Source organism: Bacillus rossius (assembly GCF_032445375.1).
Source record: "Bacillus rossius redtenbacheri isolate Brsri chromosome 9 unlocalized genomic scaffold, Brsri_v3 Brsri_v3_scf9_2, whole genome shotgun sequence".
NCBI classification, from domain to species: domain Eukaryota; kingdom Metazoa; phylum Arthropoda; class Insecta; order Phasmatodea; family Bacillidae; genus Bacillus; species Bacillus rossius.
Genome location: NW_026962013.1, coordinates 36,261,759 through 36,287,761, shown reverse-complemented (window position 1 = coordinate 36,287,761; position 26,003 = coordinate 36,261,759). Strand labels below are relative to the sequence as shown.

Below are 26,003 nucleotides of genomic sequence, written 5' to 3'. Positions count from 1 at the left end.
TGTCATTGGCTAGCTGAATTTTTACTGGGAAGAGTTAAAAAATATATTCAAACTGTCAGCAAATAGATTATGACCTTATACGTGTCTCTAAAACAGTGCAAAACACTGTACTACTCAATGTTTTTTTTTTTTGTTCAAAATGTGTCAAAGGAGACGTGTATTGATCTGGTAGAAAACATCCAGCTACAAACTTATGAAATAAGGACTTAGTTGTCGAGACATGCTTTGACTTTTTTTCTGGTAGATAGTACACAGTGATCGTCCTAAAGAACAACTTTCTCCCCTCCTACCATGAGAAATGAATTTACTGTCCCTCCCCTCCATCAGTGTTTATTTTTGAAGTTCAGGGAATTATTCTGCGCCCCTACCATGCGGGTTGACAAAAAATAATTCCACAAGAAAACATTTGCTTCTTTACTCAAAAATGAATATTTTGTACGGCTTCTACTGTTTTCCTACACTTTAATTAAAATAAAATTCATACGTGTTAGACCGAACATATTATTTAAAATAATTAATTTTCACAAAATAAAAGAAACAATTACGTAGATGAAAAAGTTTTATCATTGTAAACTTCAGCCAAAACATTCAAAGTGTATATACTATTTTAACCCACAGTAATTTTTTTTTTTAAATTCTGAAGGAACAGATGAAATGAACTAACTTTAGTGCTGTTATTTGCTTAGGGGATTATAGTTAGTCTGTATCTCCCTCCAAAGTTTTCCTTGCAAACTGAGACTTAAATGTTTACATTCGCTTCAAAACTTATATTTTTTGTTTAAAAATTTATATTTTTACCTGAACAGTGTGAACTTGAAGACTCAGGTTGATTCTATTCAGAACTACCAAAAAACCTTAATTTTATGAAGGACATTTCAGGAAATATCTTGGTTATACAGAATTAGTAAGCACTGCATGTTCCACTAAATTTTTTTGCAGATCACATTTAAATTCCAGCAGGGAAAAATTATTTTATCCCCAATTTTTTTTTGACTAAAAAACTAAATTTCTGCAAAGCCATAAAACTTAACTAGATAAATAAATATTATACATTATTAGCTAACCTGGTGAGAATAGTAAGCTGTAGTAAGCTGCAGCCCGGTGTTCTGTTGCGGCCCGGTGTTCAGAGCAGACGGACGTGTGCGCGCTCGCTCGGCGGCTCTATGTTCGTTCAGACGTGATCTGTGCCGGTAGTGATTTCTTTTCATCATTAATTCTTCGATTATCGAACAACCTGATTTCCAGGGGTTTCCATTGCCCTATAATGAAGATCGCGCATTGATTTTAAGTCAAGAAATCAACATGTTTAGATCTCCTAAGAAGACGGGACAAAAGGATTCTGAACTAAAATCAACGGGAAGCCTTGAAATACTCTCGAAAGGACTTCATTGTGAACTTCAAACAACCACCTGCAATATGGATGATTTATGTACTATTGTTAAATCACTTTGTATTAAAGTAGATGAGCTCAGAAGTGAAAACCAAGTACTGAAGACCCTACTGATGGATTCGCGTGCTGAAACAGCTGAGATCAAAAATGAGCTTTCTCAGATTAATCAAAAATTGACTCTTAAAAATGATATGGAAAAATCATATAGTCGAGCACTCATAAATTCTTCCAACAGCAAGAAAGCTGCCCGTGTGGAAATCCCGGTTCTTTCGGGTGACCGGAGCCAGTCCAGCCAGAACAATGGCCAGAACAGTGACCTACTTTAAACTCAGCGGGATTCTCGTGACGGCACGGGGTCTAGCAAAAACATGCCACCTGTGGACAATGACGGCTTTACAGTGATGCAACATAGGCGCAAGGCTAACGGGAACACCGTCGGTAAACAAGATCAAGACCGGAAGAAAACGCCGACACAAGTGGGGATAAGGAATGTGTCTACACTTAAAACTGTATCTAAACCAACATTCAGAAGAACAAAAGCATTATTTGTTACAAGGTTTGATCCATCTGTGAATGAACAGGAAATTACCGATTACATTTCCAATGAACTTAATCTATCCCAAGTGAAGGTAACCAAACTAAGAACAAAATTTAATTCCTATGCATCCTTTCATATTTCTGTATTGGAGGAAGACTTTTTAAGGATCAATAATATCGTTTTTTGGCCAAGTGGGTGCTTAATTAGCCCTTTCTACGGGAAGTTGCACCCAGATCAAATAATTAACGTCTCTGAATCAACGAATCCGACTGAAGTCAGTAAATCCAGCCTGCAGCCCTTAATTGCGTTTGTGCCTGCATCCACATCTACCTCATCTACATCTGCTTCTAATTCATCCCGGGTGTCTGGAGGAACACCTCTACCTTAATATTTCTCCTGCATTCAGTTTCTAAGGAATGTGTCATTTTTTATCAAAATGTCAGAGGACTAAGAACCAAATCAACAGACTTTTCTGACAACATTCTTACTTCTGATTATAATATAATTTGTTAACTGAAACCTGGTTCCACGAAACGAGTATAAATTCGCATTATTTCTCAGACAAATATCTTATATTTAGAAAGGATAGAGATTCTCTACTGACATTGAAAAAACGTGGTGGTGGTGTGCTAATAGCGGTAAATAAACTTAAATTTGCTTCAGTTGAGCTAATTAATACACTTGATTATCCTGGTGTGGAATCCGTATGGATTAAAATTAAAAGTAATTCATCTAAACAAGTTATTATTGGTACTATCTACTTACCGCCTAACACATCGTTAACTACGTATTTATCGTATTTTGAATATCTTGAAGACAAACTTTCGTCCCTTCAAGATGAAATACTGATTCTTGGTGACTTCAACGTTCCTGGTATCGACTGGTCCAATTATAACTTACAAGTGAACACTAATCGTAAGGCACAGAGTCTTCTCAATTTCGCTTCTAGCCTCTGCCTTATCCAATACAACAACACTCAGCCTCCCCCTAATCTTTTAGATTTAATTTTTTCTAACTCATCAATCTGTGAAGTGTCTCAAGCAACTGATCCACTCGTAAAAGAAGACTTCTATCATCCAGCATTATTTATAAAATTAATTTTAGACTCTTTACCATATAAGTCTAATTCTTCGACTAATTTCAAAAATTATAAAAATGGGGATTATCTTGGTCTCTTTAGTTCCATAAAAAATTTTGATTGGTCTTTATTCTATAAGTCTACAGATGTTAATTTTTTAGTGGATCAACTCTCTAACTGCATATGTAACAGTATGAATGAATTTATTCCTGTTATTTCTAAAAAATCTACTTTGCTGGTTCTCTAGTGAATTAATATTTAATCTAAAAGCTAAAAAACACTTCCATAAATTACAGAAAAGAAACATGATCTACTATTCCCAATTTTCATTCTACAGGAAGCAAGTTAAATATCTAATCAAACGTGAGAAAATCAATTGGACTCAACATATTAATAACAAAGTAAGGTCTTACCCTAAAAAGTTCTGGCGCTATGTAAAAATAATGAGAAATGGTTACCGTGAAGAGTATTCTCTCAAGGTCAGGGTATGAATAAATCCTGATTTTTTTTAAAAAATCAAAAAAATCAGATTTTTTTGATTAAAATTGGGTTTTTTTGATTAAAATCAGATTTTTTTGATTAAAATTTAAAAAATTGTAATCTGTGTAATATACAGTACATTTTCATGAGTGTTTTCATGACTTGACTTTGCTCTACAGTACAATTAATAACAGATTAATTCATTTTGTAAAGACAACTAGCCTAATTTTCTTTCTTTGAAATAACCACATTTTACATTGCATAATGTTTTAAGGAAACATTAATGATGTCACTTTATAAAAATTTTTAGTACAGTAACATAGTTAACATTAGTAAAAAAATATGTCTTATAGAAAATAACTACATCATTGAAAATATATCATATTTAAATGTAACTTTGTCACTTCTGTCATCCCTTATAGTCTTATAGTCCAATGTTCTAAATAAAGTAATTTAAATCAAAACCACAATTTCCTTTTGTTCTTCTTCTCAGAATTGCACACATTCGAGAGTATTCAAAGTAAAACTTCTACATAAAATATTACTTATTTAAAATTTTCAACAAAAATACAAGTTTTGCAGCTTTTTCTGTACCCAGTCGATTTCTTAATGTTGACTGAACCAAACCAGACATACCAAAGAACTGAAAATTTCCTTCCTACAGTTCTAAAATTATCATTGACATTGTTGGAAGGCAAACCTGTTGCCAAAGAGATATGACACACACACACAACACAAACACATGAGGTAGAGGAGAGAAGAGAGAAAATGAGATGGCATTTAAAGTTACATTCCACCCACCTATATTTAATGTGTTTCAAAATAACTATAAATACATTGTAGAAGAAATTAAGTACTATGTATTCAATTTTCATTCTATCTTTGCAGCAGTCAATTTTTATGTAAGTAGGCATGATTACTTGGTTTAAACAATACAGTATAGGAAATATTAACGCTCATATTATCATATTATAAATTGATTTTATTCACTGATTTTAAAAAAAATTGCATGATTTAAATCATGAGATTTAAAAAAAAATTCACATGACTTAAATCATGATTAAAATCACGATTTAAATCATGCTGATTAAAATCAACATACCCTGTTTTAAATTATAAAATAAATTAAACAGCATAAAAAATATTAAAAATTAATCATTTTTATAAATTTTATTTTAATGTTTAAGGAGATACTTTCTGATAGTGGATAAAATATACCAATTAACACCCCTCTGTGAAGTATTTGGGATTAAATGAAAAAAATTACTCTAGTAGATAATAATTTAAATAATTGTTTATCTGCACTCCATTGCAAGGGCTCCACAACATTGCCAACACTACTAGGTGCAGCAATGCCCAGTGAGAAATGTTTGTTTAGTACATTAGTGCCCAGTTTTTCCAGATAATTTTTTGTACAGCAGTGCCCGACGAATATGAACATGTCTGTACATCAGTTGTGTACCTGTCAGGGTATGAAAATATCCTGAATTTTTTTAAAAAAAATCAAAAAAATCAGATTTTTTGGATTAAAATCTGTTTTTTTTTTATTAAAATATAAAAAATCGTAATCTGTGTAATATACAGTACATTTTCATGAGTGTTTTCATGACTTGACTTTGCTCTACAGTACAATTAATAACAGATTAATTCATTTTGTAAAGACAACTAGCCTAATTTTCTTTCTTTGAAATAACCACATTTTACATTGCATAATGTTTTAAGGAAACATTAATGATGTCACTTTATAAAAATTTTTAGTACAGTAACATAGTTAACATTAGTAAAAAAATATGTCTTATAGAAAATAACTACATCATTGAAAATATATCATATTTAAATGTAACTTTGTCACTTCTGTCATCCCTTATAGTCTTATAGTCCAATGTTCTAAATAAAGTAATTTAAATCAAAACCACAATTTCCTTTTGTTCTTCTTCTCAGAATTGCACACATTCGAGAGTATTCAAAGTAAAACTTCTACATAAAATATTACTTATTTAAAATTTTCAACAAAAATACAAGTTTTGCAGCTTTTTCTGTACCCAGTCGATTTCTTAATGTTGACTGAACCAAACCAGACATACCAAAGAACTGAAAATTTCCTTCCTACAGTTCTAAAATTATCATTGACATTGTTGGAAGGCAAACCTGTTGCCAAAGAGATATGACACACACACACAACACAAACACATGAGGTAGAGGAGAGAAGAGAGAAAATGAGATGGCATTTAAAGTTACATTCCACCCACCTATATTTAATGTGTTTCAAAATAACTATAAATACATTGTAGAAGAAATTAAGTACTATTCAATTTTCATTCTATCTTTGCAGCAGTCAATTTTTATGTAAATAGCCATGATTACTTGGTTTAAACGATACAGTATAGGAAATATTAACGTTCATACTATCATATTATAAATTGATTTTAATCACTGATTTTTTTAAAAAAATCACATGATTTAAATCATGATTAAAATCACGATTTAAATCATGCTGATTAAAATCAACATACCCTGCTCAAGGTTAATGATGTTGTGTCTTCTGACCCTGTTTTGCTATCTAATACCTTTGCTGAATATTTTTCTAATGTATATTCATCTACTAATCACAATCATAATGTTAATGTATCAACGTCAAACCATGATACCATTTTGGTCCCCGTTATTTCTGAAAGTCTTGTGCTTTGGGGTATTAAATCCCTAAAATCTTCTATGTCATGCGGTCCTGATGGAATACCTAACTTTGTTCTTAAAGGCTGTTCATACATATTAACACCACTTCTTAAACATTTATTTAACGTAAGTTTGAAAAGTCAAACGTTCCCCACCAAATGGAAAATAGCAAGGGTAATTCCCATTCTCAAAAGCGGTTCTAAATTAAAGGTATCTAACTACCGTCCTATTTCCATCCTTAATGGCTTGTCTAAAATATTTGAAAAAATTATCTTTAAATTCTTAAATATCCCAATTAAAAACCGACTATCTCCTTCACAACATGGTTTTAGAACTGGTATGACCACAGCAACCAACCTTGTGTCCTTTCTGAATCCTATTTATTATGAGGTAACAAATAGGGGTCAGGTAGATGCCTGCTACTTTGACCTTGCGAAAGCATTCGACACTGTTAATCATGATATTTTACTCAGTAAACTTGCTAAATTTGGTTTATGTGGCAATTTTGTAACCTGGTTTTCCGACTACCTTCATAATAGATGCTTTTTTGTTTCCATCAACAACAGTTATTCTTCATATTTTAAAGTTCCATCTGGGGTCCCGCAGGGTGGCACTCTCTCTCCATTACTTTTCAATATTTTCATTGATGATATTACATTTGTACCGAAACATTCGAGTGGTGTATTGTTTGCCGATGATTTTAAAATTTCCAGAAGTATTAACTCTATCAATGACTGCTTGTTACTTGAAATTGATATACATGAAATTAATAAATGGTGCTTATTAAATTTAGTAACTCTTAACACAAGTAAAACAAAAATTATCTCCTTCACAAGGAAATATAATCCTGTAAAATATGATTATGTTCTTAACAATAAAATAATCCCAATCACTTCTTCTATAAAAGATTTAGGTATACTACTTGACTCAAAATTATATTTTCACTTGCATGTAAATTACTTAGTTACTAGTTCAAATAGAACATTAGCATTAATCAAATATATTACGTTCTATGCTACAAACAGTGACTCTCTTCTTTGTCTTTATTTATCACTTTTTAGATCTAAGTTAGAATATTGTTCAGTTATTTGGAATTCAATTAATCCTTCCGATAGCAATAAATTAGAATCCATTCAGAATAAATTTGATAAAATAATTAAACTTAAAAACTTCTCTCAGATTACTATGGATTCTCTTTCTGAACGCCGTATCTATCTGGATTATGTATTTATTAAAAACTGTTACTGTTCAAAATTAAATTGTAAGTCCATTCTTGATAATACTGGCATTAGAATTCCCCAATTTAACAGCCGTTTAACTTCTACCTTATGTACATACCATAAAAAGAATGATATAATTTTTCGACTCATTTCTAATTTCAATAAAATTGATCATCTTAATCTGTGAAAGTGTAGCTAGGTAATAATTTTTTTTTTTTTAAATTAATTTTTACATAAGCCTGCAATTAGTAATTTCATTATACTGTAATGTCTATGTTTTGTATTTTTTTTATGCATTTTATATTTTGATGTTTATTTTTAATAGTTATACTTATTTTAACTTTACTTGTTTGTTTGTATTTTGTTTGTATTGTTTATATGTTGTCCTTGTATATATGTGTTGTGCCCACCGCTAAAGCCCTCGGCTGTTGGTGGGCATGTTACAATATTAAATAAATAAATAAATAAAATAATAAAATCTGAACATTTGTTGAAGATTCGTTCAAAAATATCTCCCCTTTTCATGAACCGAGTATTACGTAGTTTTTTTTCCCTGCATTTCAGTTAAAACAAAAAATTTTGTATACAATATTTGCGTAATGTACATGCTTTTGTCTTTTTTTTTTTTTTAAATTTTAAATTTTATTATATATACAATAAGTTTTTTCATTTCTACAACCCAGTGATAGGAAAAGAATATATTGTTCTTCCTAACTAGAGAGACAGATGATTTCCCCTTCTCTCTCACTCCCCAAACAATACATATTTCTCTTGTGAGGGTTGATTGTTACACAAAGCAATATTCAAATAATACAAAATTTCTGGAGGACCATGCATGATACAACCACTGCCTGTCTGTCATCTTGACACACTGATTTCACTTTCGGCCAGTGTGATGACACAATGTTTGTAATAAAAATTTCCTACCATAATCAAAAGTCCCAAACAGTGATACAGTGTTATTAACATAGAGTAAGACTTGCACAGCAACTGTTTTGGTCATCTTAATAAAGGTTTCTTAATATTATGCTGTAGTTGCACCGTTTCTGAAATGCATGTAACTGTAAATAAATGTACAGATTGAATAAAAAAAATTAAAAAATAAAAAAAAAAACGTTCTTAACATCAAATGATCTAAATATTAAAAAAATTAAATTTAATATTTATGCTTTTCTCTAATAGCCGACTAATGCACCACAACTATGTATAAGTAAATGTGTGGGGTATTCTCTTCTTTCATTTTCGTAATGACTATATCCTGAAATTTTCATAATGACAATATCCTAAAATTAGTAAAAGAAAATTTAAGACAAATGTTATCCGGCACCCTATTACTAATTTTAAGTTCATTATTGTTTTTAAGTTTATATAGTAATTTTCGTAATGACTATATCCTAAAATTGTTGTATCAACCATATCATAAAGTTAGTGATAGATAGGGCCTGGAATTTTTCGCGATCGCGAATTTTGCGAAAATTCGCATGAAAACGCGAAAAGTAAGTACATTCGCGAAAACCACAACATTTCTATATTACACTGCGAATATATCCCCGAAAAGTACCATTACAGTAGAATCCCGCCTATGCGAGCCCCCTCTGATGCGTCCATTCCGTTTATATGACCTTTTTTTGAGAAAACATGAAAAATTTAAGCAGAGAAAGTCGAAAATTTGAGTAAAATCGGCTGAAAAACAAGTCTGTTACACTTTGTTGGGCTCTATGCGTTCACGTTTATCTTGGCGAGAGCTGTACTGTAAGCAGCCAGGCATACAAAAGACGTCTAAAAATAGATACCACCCCTCTAGACTGGCCACGCGGCAGTGTCTAGACGAGCTCGGCGCCTCCACTATCGCACGAAAAGCCGTCTCAGCTGTCATGTTATCTTACCCGCCCGGCGGCTTGACGTCATACGTGACGTGACGCGACGCTTACCTCTCCCATCCCCTGCTAATTCTTCAAGGCTCATCCCTCCCAGAGCCACAAACCATGTAAAACCAACCCCCCCCCCCCCCCCCTTTTTTTTTAACAGCTAACATTTCAACACATTCCCTCCCTTATTTCAACCTTCTGCGTGAGAAACTGTCAGCGTGTTTTTTTTTTTCTCTTTTTTTTTACGCTGCGAAGGGACGTGGAAAAGATAATTGCTTGAGCTGTCAAAATAAACATCGCTGACGGCACGGGCGGGAGCGCATCCTGTCGGTCTGTCGCTGTGATTATCTACTCCAAAAACATGTCACAGCATTTCAGGATAGCATTGTTCTTATTTCTTTCGTTTATAGCCGAATGTTTTCTACTTGATCCACACAAGGTTAAAGTATCCTTTAACCCAAGTCTTGTGTTTCAGCATAATTACCTTATTTTTACATAAGCAGTGTTCGTGTATGGTTTTGATGCTCAAAATTGATCTGGGGTATAGTTCACACTAAGTTTCTTCTCATTTGTGCGCTGGGGTTTGTTCAAGTGGCAACCCGTGTTCCTCCACTCCATTAAATACGAGCATATCAGTATCAGAAACATGGGTTTTATTGTACTGACAATAGCACAGTGATGTGCAAATTTTGCAACTGTAAAGTTTCATGGGATAGAAAAGATTTCATTGACAAACACCTAAAGTCGGCTAAGCATGTGGCATTGGCAGCCAAAAAAAAAAAAAATAAATAAAATAAAATTTGTAGTTGCAAACATCTATAGCAATGTGTCTGTTTTGTGTAACTGTTTTGGATTTAATTGGCTGTTATTATGCATATTAGCCTATTCCTAGTATACATGGATTGTTTATTAAATATGTAAACTATTATATTCAATAACTGCACAATTTAGTCAACATTTAATATACCGGTAAAATTTCCATTGCATAACGAAAATACCGACTTTAAACCACCGCTTTTCTAATTTGAAAGTACCGCTTTTTGCATATTGAAAACACCGAAATTTTCCAGGCCCTAGAAAATCTATTACAAATAATTTTGTTATTGCTGATAATAGTGATACAGTAGAGCACCCCTCAACCGGAATCATTGGGGGGAGGTCTATTCCAGTTATGGGAAAATTCCGGGTAAGGGGAGTTGCGGTAGGGAGGCAAAGAAAAAAGCCATTACATGCTGTACATATTAACTTATATGTATAGCCAAAGTTGTACTGTAAATATTTTCCACAGTTATAAAAAACCATACAATAAAAAATATATAGATCTACATAAGTACTGTTTTCAAAACGTGCCGGGTCGTAAAACTCCGGCCTGGTTGAATTACCTTCATTCTAGCAAGTTGGCAAGCGGGTGTTTCTTATCTCTGTGGGTGGGTGAGTGCGTGAGCGAAGAGGACAAGAAGAGGGTTCGGGCATTGAATATATATAATGTATAGAAGTCGCGAGCCCAGGTTAAATTTTCTGTCCGGTTTCTTAGAAGAATTGTTGTAGTTCCAAGCTCCGCCGCTGCGATCGCTTTCATCGCTGTGTATCGGCCGTATACGCCCCTGGCGGTATTTGGCAGAACTAGGTTAACCAGCCCAGTCGTGACATCATCCTTCACCCCCCCCGAAAATCCCAGACCAACGATTCAAATTACCCGGCAGGTCTTATCAGCATCGTTAGGCGACCTTGAAGAGGAGCTTCCCTTACCGTCGTTTGAGAATGATGAAATCCCAAAAGAAGCTAGCCACGGAAATCACTGAATGATGGGATTCTGTACCCGAGTGAAGTGAAAATTAGCTATTAAAACTTTGTATTGGGCCAATAGTCAGTGTTACGTTCAAAATATGGTTTTATTTTAAAAGTAAAATACTTATTTAAACTATATTTCGCGTTTGTACAAATTTACTTTTAGATATTGGCAAGGAAAATCAACATACCTTAAACAATCTTCTCTTATTCAACGTTATCTATTAAGTAGTAAAAGGGTAGATATTATTTTTAAAAATAAAAAAAAATATAACCCACTAAATCAGTATTGGCAAGATATATATATATATATATATATATATATATATATATATATATATATATATATATATATATATATATATATATATATATAAATTCAATATTAAAATACGCACATTAAAATTTTTTATTAACTTTTTTCGGTAATAAAAACTCAGGATGATTTTGGTTTAATTGGTTTACGTATATTGCTATATTTTCTAAATCACATAGAAAAGGGAAAACAGTGCATCAGTGAAAATTCAAAAATTTAGTTTAAGTAATACTAGCCATACCAAAAGATCAATATGCGAGATAAGAAATTTGGTAACTGCTCTACATTTCAAATAAAAATGCATTGGTTTCATGAATACTGAAATGTATGCGTAATAAGGCATATTATGTTATTATACTAAGCATGACTATAACTAAAAAAATTACAGTAATTTAAAACGATGGCAGTCCTAACATACAATAAGTGCGTGGGGGTCTTAGTTTATTTTTTAATTGGCTTCTTCGTCGGATGGAAAAGAGTTAAGATTTCATCAAGGAAAAATATATTCTCAAAGTCACTAAACCGGGAGATAGAAAATAAGGTAGGTACTTAATTTTAAATAAAAGTTAAAATAGACTTACGCTAAACCAATTAAAAATAAGTCGTAAAAATATGTTCTATACTTGACAGTTCTTTGTGTATAATTCTTCAAAAATCTTTGAAATTTAATACATATTTTCTTAAAATGGTAGAATATCAGCAATACCCGGAAATTACGTGAGCAAAGCCACGGGTTATTAGATACACTTTTATTATAAAATAAAAACAATTATGCATTTGTAGTTCACGAATGTGATATTTTGTTTATTGCTTCACAACATTCATTTACCAGTCTCAAATTTCATCGTACCACTTGTCAGAAATGTCACCAAAAATGATAGTTTTTTTTGACGAATTTCAATTACGAGGAAACCTTTCGCAAGACTTTTTTCTTCGCAGTAGTCACTGAGACACCATTAATTTAAATCCACTAAGATAATAAAATTGTATGTATAATGATTTGTTTTTGTATATTTATATAACTTCCCAACCAATTTTTAATGATTTTCATGTGAATAAAAACTTGTAAAGCAATTTAATTAACTATGTCATAATACTTCTGATTAGATGGAAATACAAACTTTTCATCAGTAATATACGATGATAAAAATATTTATTATTGCAAAATAATATTCACTGTTCAAATGCAAATTTAAATAGATTATTCATACATGTTTCCTGCTAATTAATGGTTTAAAATAATAATTTTTTAGTATAAAATCATTTTTCTCTTGTGTTAAAATGGGTTGCTAAAATGAGGAATTATAAATATGTCACTTACTAAGTCCGTGCACAGATTTACACAAAACAGCAATGTAAGTTAAATAATCTTTTTTGGTAGTTTCTAATTTTGTGCCCTGGATAACATGAATTTGGTTTAATTCATACCAAAGTGAATTTTTTGAACAACTTAAATTGATGTCATAAATAAATATTTATTTTATATTAAAAATCCACAAACAGTTTTTAAAATATAATATTTATCACGCCAGATGGAATAATAAACAAAAAATAGCTCTTATATGTTGTCTGTGTTTAAAGAATTGTATTATATTTCATGGAAATAATATTTACCTTTCGGTTATTAAAAGAAAATATATTTGTATTCAAAATACTTGCGCATCGTTTTTACGAGCATAAAGGCCGGGATACATTCGCAATAGCACGCAAACAGCACACAGATAGCACACACGCACAGAGATAGCACAGAGCTTGATGCTACATTCACGCACAACACAACACAAAATAATACCGGAAGCATTCAAAAAAGTTTTTTAAATGTAAAACTCCCGTTCACAATTTTGGTCACTGAAGTTGGCATACGTGACGTTTGTTTAGATTCGTGTGTTGTTATTGTGGTACGGTTTTCGTTAAAGCCAGAAATATTTTAAATATTTCAAAGTTTACGTACAAAACACAATGAGCATTCAAAAATATATATCACTGTTTATTTCAAATCCGGCTTCCTTAACACATTCAGACACAGACTTCCAAGCATTTAATTTAGCTTCTTCATTTTTGTATCCTGCGGATCCCCTGTCATACAAAATATTTTTACTTTCTATTACAGCTATCAAAAAGCTATCAAATGTGCCTTCCATTTTTATGTTATCGCGTGTTTGAAAACAATAACAAACTACTCAAGTCAAGAGCACCAATACTTTCGTGCAGTGGTGTAGCCAGGATTTGTGTATGAGGGGTGTTAAGCATGGCTCCCCGTATTAAAGCGGGGGGTTCGGGGGTTCTCCCCCGGGAAAATTTGGATTTTAAGGTGTAAAATAGTGCTATTTTAGCAGTTTTCGGTTCTTAAATTTAAATATTGTAATGGTAAAAATTTTATTAATTTCAATATGAAATTTGTTTGAGTGATGAATAAGAAATTAATTAAAGATTTGATGCTAAGGGGGGGGGGGGGGGGGGGTTGAACCCCTAACCCCCCCCCCCCCCTCTGGCTACGCCCCTGCTTTCGTGACAATTGTTCTTTTATAAGCCCACTCGAGTAGTACTTAAACTGTTTGCTGATTGGCTACCACCATGGTCGCGCACAGAAAATAACCTAAAAGTTAAAAGTTAATGAACTTTCTGTGCGCCGATCCTGTGCACGCGTTTGAACAGTCATCGCAGCCATAGTTGTTTCATAGCTACCAAAATCATTCAACGTTGTCAAGAATTATTCCAAATTATGTTTTACCATTTTACTCAATGCGCCACTCCGTTAACACAACATTTTATAAATTCTGAACTACGAATGTCAGTGGGAATGTACACTATACTGTACATTCCAATCTGATACGCTTTAAGAAATTTCTGTAGTTTTCTTATTATTAAAACTTAATTTTTGATGTTGGCATCTTTTAACCGCACTTTTTTTTTTTTTTTTCGGTGGCCGTACTCCTCCAATACAGTTGCGCCCGCCGGTATCTAAGCGCTCGGATTTCAACAAAAGGCACCGCCTCTCGATAGAGTGAAACAGAGAATTACGCGCACGACCTTGAAAAAAGCGACGCTACAGCGCTCTGGCGTGGAAGCTGGTAACTACGAGTACCCTCTTGTGGAAAGAAGAGCTGTCTAGCGGCGGAGCTAACAACTACCTCAGTTTTGGATCCGAAAATTGGAATAATAAATCCTATCCCCTCGCGACTTCTATAAGTTATATATATTCAATGGTTCGGGGGAGGTAGTAGGACTACAGCTGCAGTGTTGTGTTACTTCTGTGTTGACGTGCTAGTGATTCACACTTCCTGGAGAGTGTATAGTCACTGCCACGCACAGTTTACATTTCACATACACAAGAATAACACTTCAAGCATCTCGTTTAAAAACACAGAGATAGAGAATTTCAGGTAAATGTAGACTGTTTAACCATATATTAACGTATAAATATGTACATAATACATATTTGTACACTAAATTATTGTCTACAAACTGAAAGCATCACACGTCGGAAGTAAATGTTACTCGCTATCACGTGTTTCAGCGTGTATAGTGGGAGTCGGTGTACATACTCTCGGGCCGGCTGGAATTTTCCTTTTACTTGATATAGTGAAACAATAAAACTACATATAGCATAAACATCTTTATAGTAATTCACGTCCGACGCGAAAACCAGCGGTGTATTTACGCAATGCGTGGGAAAGACTGGCTATAATTAGCTCTTTGACAGGCGTGCGCGCGCCTACAAGACATGTACAGTCAGGCAAAAGCAAAAACGCCTCGTTCCAGTGCGGAAATGTTTTGGAGATGTTTTGTAATGTTTTAATTTTTTTGGAAAATTAGTTCCGGATATCGGGAGTTCCGTTTGTGGGAATTACGATTGAGGGGTGCTCTACTGTAATAAATTTAAGACAATTGATATTAAGCACCCCATTACTATTTTTTTAAGTTCATATTGTTATTAATTTCAAATATTCATTTTCTTAATGACTGCATCCTAAAAATAGTGCTAGAGAATTTAAGACAAATGATATCAAGCACCCCACACTTTTTGTTATACAGTTGTGGTGCATTATTCTAGTGCTGAAGCTGCTATGTTAGCCAACTTAAGCTAACTGAAACCACACACAAACTCAATAGCACCAATCAATACGAACTGAAAACAACGAACTGTCTCATTGTCAATACTTCAGAGACAAAGATTGTACCACCGTTTATCATCTTAGATAGTCATAAATATGTAATGAGAAGATGCATCACACAATGCAACGTGCATGTTTACAATTAAATTTCTTCATGCACTATGCAGCAATCCAGTACAGAATTTTTTTTAAGTGTACAAATCCATAGTATTGTAACCTTATTCATAATTCCGTACTTGTGTACATTAGTCACTGTAAACTACAAAAAATACATAGTTCTTGTCACTTCTGATAACTATGCCGCTCAGTTTACACAATGTTATTTGGATGATAAGCGAATAGTCAAATATTCAATCACTGAATTGTTGATTTGGCTTGATTCACTTAACTAGCTTCATTTAAATTTAAATTTTTTTATTTAAATACTCTAACCAAAACAATTTTACAAAGCTAAGTGTTTGGTTATTTTGTCAACAAAATTCAATTTGGTGGAGCGACCTTAAATTAATTTACAATTTTACTAATCACAAAAACACATATATTCCTTTTCCTGTAAACTCTACATTTTTCATTATGTGAAAAAAATTATTTTACACTATTTTTTGTTGTCTGTTATGAGGATAGGAAAAATTATTCATGGAAAACCTAACAGTTTGCATTTTTTGGCAATTGCCTTTAGTTACATAAATTGCAAAACCATAAAAGTTATTGATTTAATTAAGATTTCTTTGCATTAAAAAAATTTGAGTACTCAAGATAAAATCATTTCCACAGAATTTGAATACAGTGCGTGTGTTGCAGGTTCTTAAATGTTCCTCTGGTGCTGCGGCTGGACATAGAGGGGGATGGCAACAACAACAAGAAAATGGCGAAGCTTTTTGGACATCCCCGGCTGCTGCGGCTGCCCAACAGACTGGCCGGCAGCGACCTGTATTCTGCGATCGGCAAACTGGTCCCCTGCCACGCCACTTACACTATCCTGCTCGTGGACGGCCAGGTCAGGCTGCAACACTTGTTCTCTGTTTTTCTCTCCCCCCCCCCCCTCCTCCTCCCCCTGTTTATTGTATTTTCAAATTGTGATTGTGAAAGTAAAAAAAAATCAACAAAGTCCAAATGTTGCTGAAGATGCAAATCCTCTGTCAAAATTGGTAAGCTTTAAAGAGGTCCAAAAAATGTTTTAAACCTTATCTTTGCCAAAAAAAAAATTGTTATTTTACTTTATTTAGTAGTGCACTTAATAGTTACTTTCATTCATCTTTACAGCATCTGCTCCAGGAATTTTACGTAGGTCATTGACGTACAAGGTTTGGCATTGCCACAACAAAATGCATGGTCAAGCAGTGTGTGTGGTGTGTGTGTGACGCAGGGGTACCGCTGCTCACGCTGCATGTACACGGTGCACTGCCGCGGCTGCCCCGTGCCGGCCTCCGGCGAGGTGCTGCTCACCAACGGGGACACGCTAGCCGTCCGCTTCACTGAGCCGTTCCCGCCCGAGTGCTGCGAGCGGACGTCGGACCACCCCAGCATGCGCAAGCAGCGTCGCCACGAGCCGCTGTCTTTGTACGACTGCCTCAACGCCTTCAGCGAGAGGTGAGGTCGCCAATGCTTCCCTCGCTCATTGCATTACAGTACCAGAGTAGTTTACCACAGCTTGTAGTACAGTTTCTGTATAACATTTTATGACTTGACATAACATAGTACCTATTTTTGAGTACTTGTTGATGTCAACATTCAGGGATTGGTGTAATAGTTATGACAGTTTTAGTTGCTTCTGTGGACTTGTCAGTTATTTTCTCCCAGCACGATTGTGCTGTAGCCTGTTGATGAATACCAGGCTGTGACAAGGTATAACAACTTGGGTAAAATATTATGTATACCCTGTTATGCTCACAGAATTGGAAAAATTAATCAAAATGGAAATTGTAGCAAAAAATTTAAAAATCCATGCTAGTGGAACCAAACAACAGTCAAGATTATCCTGTTGAAGACATTTCAATATTTCATCTGCCTTTTTTTCTTCATGTGGTGATGTAATGTGATTTTTTCTTCCATTTTATACTTTTTGAAAATTCAGTCGGTAATTAATTGGTCAGTTAAATGTTTACAGCCAGTAGATTTCTGCGACGTTCTGTAACTTTACTTCAGTTTCGGGGTCACCTTTTTCATTTCATCACCTATAAAAAGTTTTAAATTTTTGTGATCCAGGAATAGGAAAAGATATTGTAGAGAGAACTGTTCAACCCCTAACTGGAGACACTATGTTTTCACACAATACATATATCTATAGAAGAGTAAGAATCTACTTAGTGCACATGAATGTTAAATTGTTTGATTCATTTGAGCTGTATGTTAATTAATGATGTGTGAAAAAGACACCAAGCACCTTCATAACAAATTTTGTATATTTATACTTCAACAGGAAAGTAGCAAAATTCTCACATTGTGTCACATAATTTGCATATAAGCCTGTTTTCAAGATATTTAAAGTAATATGCGATACCTAATTGCAATGTGTTCACATTTTGAAAGTACTTCATTAGTTAATATTGCTGTGTTGAATAAATAATTTTTGGTTTTGTGATTTTTGCTTTCTGTTTACAAGCAGTAGCTTTGGTTAGCTTGATAAATGTTTCCTACATTGTTCTTATTTAGTGTATGATTGAAGTGCTGATTGAACACACATTCAAGCATTTAATAGCTGTATCTATGGAGTTTTCTTAATTTAGCAAAATATGTAAGGGATCTTTGACTTCGTCTTTGGTGAAGACTTTGATTCAAATTGAAAAATTTCTCTTCGCACACCTCTATTATAGAGTAGATGGCTTTTTCTAATATTTCCCACATAATGTTGCAGTGAACAGCTGGACGAACACAATCCATGGTACTGCCCCATTTGTCAAAAGAACCAATGTGCCACTAAGACACTTTCTGTCTGGCGATATCCGGACCTACTTATAGTTTACCTGAAGAGGTAAGTCATTCCTAGTAATAACTTGCATGCAGATTTTAATTGTTTGCATTTACATTAAATGACATGTAGAGGTCGGAGTACTTGAAAATTTTGAATTTGAATAGAATAATTGTACATTCGATTCTACATTTTTAATCAAATAATTTTTCAAATTTATATTTACTGAAATAGCCTTCAGAAGTTCAGTCTTTATTAGCTGTCACAACTGTCCATAACATTGAATCACAAAACCTGGCCTTTCTTGTAGTAAAACCTACAGTAGAACCTAATTTTTACGTACCGAATTTAGGAATCCCTTTGATTAACGTATTTTTTTTTCTTGCATCATCATTTTCCATATGATATTAATTTGTTACTTTCTTGCTTTCTGCAAAGGCATTTCTTACAATTTACGTTGCAATAGCGCTGCATTCAATAGTAAATCATCAGAAAAGTTTAAATGGAACAAGTTGAAAGCAAATAGTTTATGAAGTTTATTTATTATATATGTTACTAACTGTGTGTGCTTGTGATCAATACAGCTTAGTTTTCCTTTGCAAACAACTTATTTTGTGTCACGACGGTGAACCTACATGGTCATGAATCTAAACTTTGGTGACGATGCGGAAATTAAGTTCATTATGCTATCTCTCCCCCTTCAAAACTTTAATGAATAATCAATAATGCATTAAAATAAAGTTGTATACAGTCAAACCTCTCTGAAACGACCCCTCAAGGTTCCCAGGAATAGGGTCGTAATGGAGTAATAGAGGGGGGGTTGTAATAGATGTTTTCCGAAATTTTCAGTTGATTTCACGCCCCCCCCCCCCCCCCCCCCCCCCCCCCCCCACCCGCTACTTGCTAAGAAACCAGCCGTACAATGGCAGGATGCTATCACTCACAATGCTAGATGGCTTTGCTTTAAACCCACTTCAACCCTTCATGACAAGTCCATCGTTTAAATGTACGTTTTCTGCTTGCCGTAGTTAAATACACTAGAACCCCGATGTCAAGAACCCCGGATTTAACGAAGCAGTGATTTTACGAATATATTCTCGGGAACCGTCAAAAAATCGGACATTTTGACCAAAATGTGAAAATCAGAAAAAAAAGAAAAAAAGAAATGAAAGATCATTAAAATCTGTTAATTTTAACACACAGCGTATTTTTGTGTCGGCTTTAATACTTCCAATAATGTTCATGTAAGAATAACAAACAAATAATGGGACATTTCTTTTAAAAATATGGCAGCGGTAGGTTCTGCAACGCGAGTGGGCGTACACGAAGCTCGCCCGGCTGGCTGGCGGCAGCGGCTTCATGACGCATAAGCTCACCCCTCCCTCCCCTTGGTAACATTCTTCAAGGCTAGCTCATCCCTCCCAGACACATAAACCATCTAGTGTCCCTCCCTTATAACACCCCAACTTCGCTCCCCTTTGAAAAACCTTCAGTGAGAAAATGCTCTTTTCACCCTCCCTTCTCCCATAAAATTTGGCTATTATGAATGGGGTACTAAAGCGGTGAGTGAGGGGTAAGATCGTTGTAAATATTTTCGGACCTCCCTCCCCATCAAACACACCCAAAAAAAAAGTATGTCAAAATATGTCACGTTTCACACCAAGGTTCACGTTCAGTCATCTCTGGCAAGGAATTTACAAGCTTTCAAACTTAAATATAAATGTATTTTAATAGCAAGGGTCCTATGAAAAGGAATATACCGAATAAAATCAAGCTGCTGTCACCAAACAAAGCATAAAACGGCCCAATGCGTGGTCGCTTGGTTATTGCTCGCGCGAGAGGCGGTACGTGGAATGTTAGAAGAAAGATAAATGCGGGGGAGACAGACGGCAGCCAGTGTGTTTCCTGCTTGGGGAATAAGTGGCGTAGCCTTTTTTTTTATGCTGGGTGAAGCGACCTTTTTCTGTCAACCCACGGGAAAAGATAATTGCTTGAGCTGTCAAAATAAACATCGCTGCGGCAGTTAAAACAAGTCGAGGCGGGCATGCATCCAGTCGGTTGCTGTGTATATCTACTCGAAAAACATAACATCTCAATTCATAGCAAGATTCCTTATACCTACACGTATTGCCGGATGTTTTCAGCCTGATCCATACAAGTTCTTTAGCCACGTTTTGAATGAAAACAACTGGCGGGCCAGTGTTGTGCCCTGTTTTGCGGACACACAAAGTTTTTATCAATTTGCTGACAGTTTTAATATATTTTTACTCTCTTTAAAATGAAGCAGATAACGTGATTGTTAACAAGTACAAGCAGCATCCGAGATCGGCCGCAGCGCACGGTACAGGGAGAGGGTGAGCAAAGGCGAGCGAGCGGCCGACTACCATGTTCACACGCTGCGTCCGGAGGGTGTTTCCTGCATTGTATTAGTTCAAAAATACAAGCCAGAAAATAAACTAAATCGGACTTCAAAAACCAAGAAAACATTGTCAACCGATAGTAATCAAAATCAAGAGAAATCCAGCAGGTAGCTTTGCCTTAACTGCGTATCACTCTAGACACTCGCAAAAAGCTAAACGTAAACACGTTGCCACAAAAACCTTTATCTGCACCCTGCCACCAAAGGGACGTGGAATTGGGATTGTCAAGCGCTGACAGCGGTCGACAGGAAGTGGTATCTATTTTTAGATATGCGCTGCCTACGGCAGTACAGTACTGGGCAAGAGAAACGCTACTCACCACAAGAAACTTATTTTCTGTCCGATTTTCTTCAGATTTTCGGCAATTTTTTCACGGTTACTCGAAATCGGGTTGTAATAGAGAGGTGGTCGCAAAAAAAAAAAGTTTTACTGTACTCGGGTTTTTACACAAATAAGCAGTGGATTACTGTGCCATTTTTAAAGAAGTTTTAAATTAACATATCAAAGCCATAAATATGGCGGCGTCATGAATGTTCTGCAATGTTTGATTTACCACCTCAAATATTTAGGAAAGAAAGTTGGTAGCACTGAATTTCCAAAAATTGTATTAGAACATTGGAAGCATTTTTAATTTTGTTCCTAACCATAAACTGTTGACAAGAATAATAAAATACTTGGTCAGTTCACTCATACCTATCTATAAAATAAAATACCATCTTCCATCACATATGGTGTATAATTTTTTAAAAAATGAAACTCATGGGTTTTACACCTCCTTCGTGGTATTTTGCTCTCTCGGACTGCGGAAAGATAGCCTGCTGAGCTCTGGCTGTGTTTTTTTGTTAGGTTTGTGTTCCATGACGGAGTCAGCATGAAGTTGGACAACAAGGTTACCTTCCCCCTGACGGGGCTGAGCGTCACACTTCAGCTGCAGCACGGTTTGCCCCTGACCTACAACCTGTACGCCTGCATCTGCCACTACGGAGGTACCACACCCAACTCTCACTGAGATCACGTGTTTTTCCCAGTGTATTTTATATTATTCCTCAATGTAGTTGGGAGGGATTTACTGTATTTATCTGCAGAATGGCCACATCTTAATTTTGGGCAAAAAAAATCTTAACATTTTCACCATAAGGGTTGCCCCAAAAAAGAGTTGCACCACATGTCTTCACTAGAGTTTCATGTTTGTGTTCTGGATCTCAGCTTATTGGTCCATAAGAAATACAGGGAGGAAGAACCATTAACACTGCCACATGGTCTCACTCACATGCACACACACATACAAACTATTTCTCTCTCTCTCTGGCTGGTTTATTTGAGATTTTCCCAGCCACAACGCAGCAGACATGTCACTTGCTGGCGCCGACCGTACTCGGCGCGGCACACGTAGAATAACTGTGCTGCTCACGGAGTTTCACACTACTGCTGAGATATTTTGATTAAACAAATTACACTTATTCGTGGAGTTATATTTATTAAAAAACAACATAGGTTAGTTATTTATGCACATACTAACCATCCAGTACAATATTTTTTGAATGAATCTCTACTGAAAAATAAAAAAAAAAATTTTCTTCTTCCTCTACATCAGAATCACTTTCACCAACTCATTTTTATACATACTTCACCTCTGTACACAGTTCTCCCCTATATTGGTATCCTGCTGCACAGTTCACATTTGGCATAGTGTACAACTTATTTTTTCAATACAGTCACTAATAACATATTGATAATTGTAAAATTATAAAAAATGTAAAAATCATTTTTGAGCAACGTATCTAATATTCAATTGTTACATTAAGAAGGAATACAAAGATTAAAAATAATTATAGATCCTGAATTATATGGTGGTATGCAAAATCACAAATTTTTCTCACAAAATTCATCAAACCTAAGAAACCATGAGTTTTTTTGTTGATTACAAAATAATACCCCATTATTTAATCAACTGTTATGCACCAACCATTGTTTATTGACAAGCAGTCTGTAATCTATGTATTTGTATAAAAATTTGTCATCACTCACTGCAGTTTGGTTAATGCTTTAATTATTTACTTTTTTTCAAAAGACTATTTCGGATTTACAAAAATGATGAGTTTATATTAAAAGAAGTCCTGTGGTCAGAGTTAGGCTAGGGTTTGTTACAATAGATTTATTTTGAATACATGTGTTTCTTCCAGAGGTCATGTACAAACAACCGAACATCGAAAGCTAAACCTGATTAGTAAACACGTTACTGAATAAGTGAATATAGATGGCTCTATTATGTGGCCACCTTCATTTCTGTGATTATGATATGAGAACCATTTTTTTGCAGGGCAAGTATGTATGATGAGGAAATCATTTCACCAGGATTTTTAAAGCTTTGAGTAGTAGCTGAAAGGAACAATATTGTTATTGATGTTGAATCACAATTAAAAATTTAAGATTTAACTAAAATTACTAAAAATATTGACTTCTGTTTTCAAAGTTGAGGATGATTTACAAAAATATACTAATGGCAAAAAAATTTTTTTAAAAAATAGATTTGCTTAGCTCATGCTGTTGCTGTCTTCTCGTTAGGTTCAACAGCTGGCCACTATACTGCCTACTCTAAGAACCCTCGCACCAGCGACTGGTATCATTTCAATGATGAGACGGTGACGAAGCAGAAGCCGCAAGAGGAAGATTACAGTAATGTGTACATCCTCTTCTACCAGAAACAAGGTCAGTGGTCAATGGAAGTGATTTTTTTTGACGTGAAAACGTCTTATAAATAGATGAACGCTGGCTGCACGCATGAAAAATTGTCACGTTCCGCCTGAGTTTTTTTTTTTTTACTAAAACTACAGTATTTCATTGCTTTGCTATGAGAATAATTTTACCTATAGAAAAGTTTTTGTTGAAAAGTTAACTTGCATGAAAATATAATATTATTAAAAATTTCAGTGTGCCAAATACATTAACAATCATAATAAGTAATGAATTATTGTACTAATACATCTTAAAATTAGCCTGTTTTTTGGTCAATGCCAGGACACAGTAACTTAAATCAGAGGAAAACCTATCAGGCTATCACCAATCTAAGAGGCTCTCCTGACCCTAAAGTTAGGAGATGGCTGTACAGTAGTTGAAATTCATAAGATAGTATATTCATTTTGTCCAATGTTGAGTGTGTGTTAATAATTGTGTTAGACAGGTCACGATAAAGCTTGCCAGCTCCTTCGACTTTTGTTTGTATTGTTAAGATTGTTTTTGTGGACATGTTAGTGTGGAAGTATTTTTCTCCAGTAGTTCGGTTGACATTAAAGTTGCCATCTTTTGAAGTTCTGCATGGTTCCCTCACATTTGTTTACTCTGATGTGATCAGGGTGAGTTTTTTAATTGGCTAAGGCTATTTACTTATCAGGAATTTCCCACGGTAACAATGGGTGACGAAGCTAAATAAAGTCTTAATTATAACAACACTACGGCGGGAGAGAGCTAAGTTTTTGGACTGGAATATGACCAGGATCCCGAGAATCGGGATTGAATAGTCTAATTCTGACTCATCCTGCTTAGGAAGTTTCGTAATAGTGGTGATGGTTACCAGGAAATTAAATTTTCATTGCCTACCAATTTGTGGTCTTTAATGCAAGTCATGATGATGGCTAGGATTGTATAGTTGACTTCTACATAACTACACATGTGCCACACCTTGGGTGAGATCCTTATTTTTTTCTATATTCATCAGCGCTAAGACGTGTGTCACCAGTACAGGGTTCATGTCATGTTTTCAGGCGTGTCGTTCGACCTGTGCTCGCCCAAGTTGTTCGTGGGGGAGGAGAGCCCCAAACCGAACATCGAGCAGCTCATCCTCCGGCTGGACTCCTCGGTGGAGCAGGACTTGCAGGACGAACTGAGAGGTCACAGTTCGTCCCCCATGTAGGAGCCGTGTGTCGAACTGAGAGGTCACAGTTCGTCCCCCATGTAGGAGCCGTGTGTCGTGCGCGTACTTCGTCTTGTTCCCTAAACGTCCTTTCGTGCACTCGCACAGACACAGCGAGTGGGGTTTCGTGTATAGTGAAAACGCTCCGACGAGGGCGACCAGTTTTTGTAAAACGGACTATGAACACACTACAAATTCTTCTTTTTTTTAGTATTGTATCATGTGTGGTGTTAGTATTTATAAACAGTGAAGTGTATATTTTCTTTTTCCTCCCCTTTTGGGCATCAGAGACTTATGTCACAGTTTAGTTTACAGTGCTCAGAAAAGTTCCAAGCCAGTTTATTGTAATGATTTCAGTATTACATGTTGATGTGATAGCAACAAGGTTATTGAGGGATTTTTATTTTTAATATAGTGGCATGTAAGTATTTTATTGTGCAAGTTGTTCATTCCTGTGGTGTTTCCTCTAGTGTGTGTAATGGAGACATCATTGTGGTATCATTATAAAAAAAAAAAAGGAGTTTAGTTTTCCTATCATTACAATCTAATGATAAATATGCAGATATGTTATTTAGAACTCTTAGTTTGTTAGCAGTTTTACATTTTGAAGCTGTGTTTCTTATTTATTGACTTGTTTACGAAAAGTGCTTTTTGGGTAGAAATAGTTTTTAAGATCATAGATATTAAATCCAAAGTGAATACCTGTCTTTATGCTTTAAATTTTCAATATATATTCCTAAGCTAAAAGTAGTTAGCATTCACAAAAAATTATAAACAAAAGGCAAGGCAAATGTTTTGATTTACAGATGTGTTTTTATTCTCCTGTAGCAAGTGTATAACTTTTTTCTGACTGTCAGGCTCTGATTTCAGCATTTCTGAGTAGGCCTGTACCAAACTATTGGTATTCGATTCGACCTTGAATACTAACACTATGAAAGAATGAATATTTGACATAGCATACCAACATTCACTGTTGAGATTAAGTCATTTGTGTGATATAGATATATATATTTTTAAATATTTTGATGGGACTTCGTAATCAAAAACATGAACACTAAGCGATGTTTTAAACATGCAACAAGAAGTACAGTGAAACCTCATTAATACAAACCTGAAGGGGAGTAAAATATTTCAGTTTGTAATAACGAGGTTCATATTAATGAGGTTCTTGAGCCAATAGGTAGAATAAGAACTCGATAAGAAATATTGAATTCCTACATGTCAGAGCACTAAAAATGTGGAATATTATTATTGTAATAGAAGCCAGATATTGACATGCACACTAACAAAATACACTTA

General features: G+C 34.7%; 1 protein-coding gene across 7 annotated transcripts in view; it reads left to right on the top strand.

Annotated features, from left to right (window-relative positions):
- Positions 1-25,233, top strand: part of LOC134542986 (uncharacterized) — a 57,077-nt gene extending 31,844 nt beyond the window's left edge. For 4 of the 7 annotated variants that reach the window (XM_063387633.1, XM_063387634.1, XM_063387635.1 and 1 more), the window contains exons 12-17: positions 16,268-16,463; positions 16,833-17,056; positions 18,321-18,437; positions 21,641-21,780; positions 23,360-23,503; positions 24,556-25,233. In XM_063387633.1, the coding sequence (XP_063243703.1) occupies positions 16,268-16,463; positions 16,833-17,056; positions 18,321-18,437; positions 21,641-21,780; positions 23,360-23,503; positions 24,556-24,704 (970 nt within the window). In that variant the 3' untranslated portion in view covers positions 24,705-25,233. The remainder of the gene's footprint in view (positions 1-16,267; positions 16,464-16,832; positions 17,057-18,320; positions 18,438-21,640; positions 21,781-23,359; positions 23,504-24,555) is intronic. The other 3 variants (XM_063387636.1, XM_063387638.1, XM_063387637.1) reach the window with 1 other exon arrangement.
- Positions 25,234-26,003: the final 770 nt, after the last annotated feature.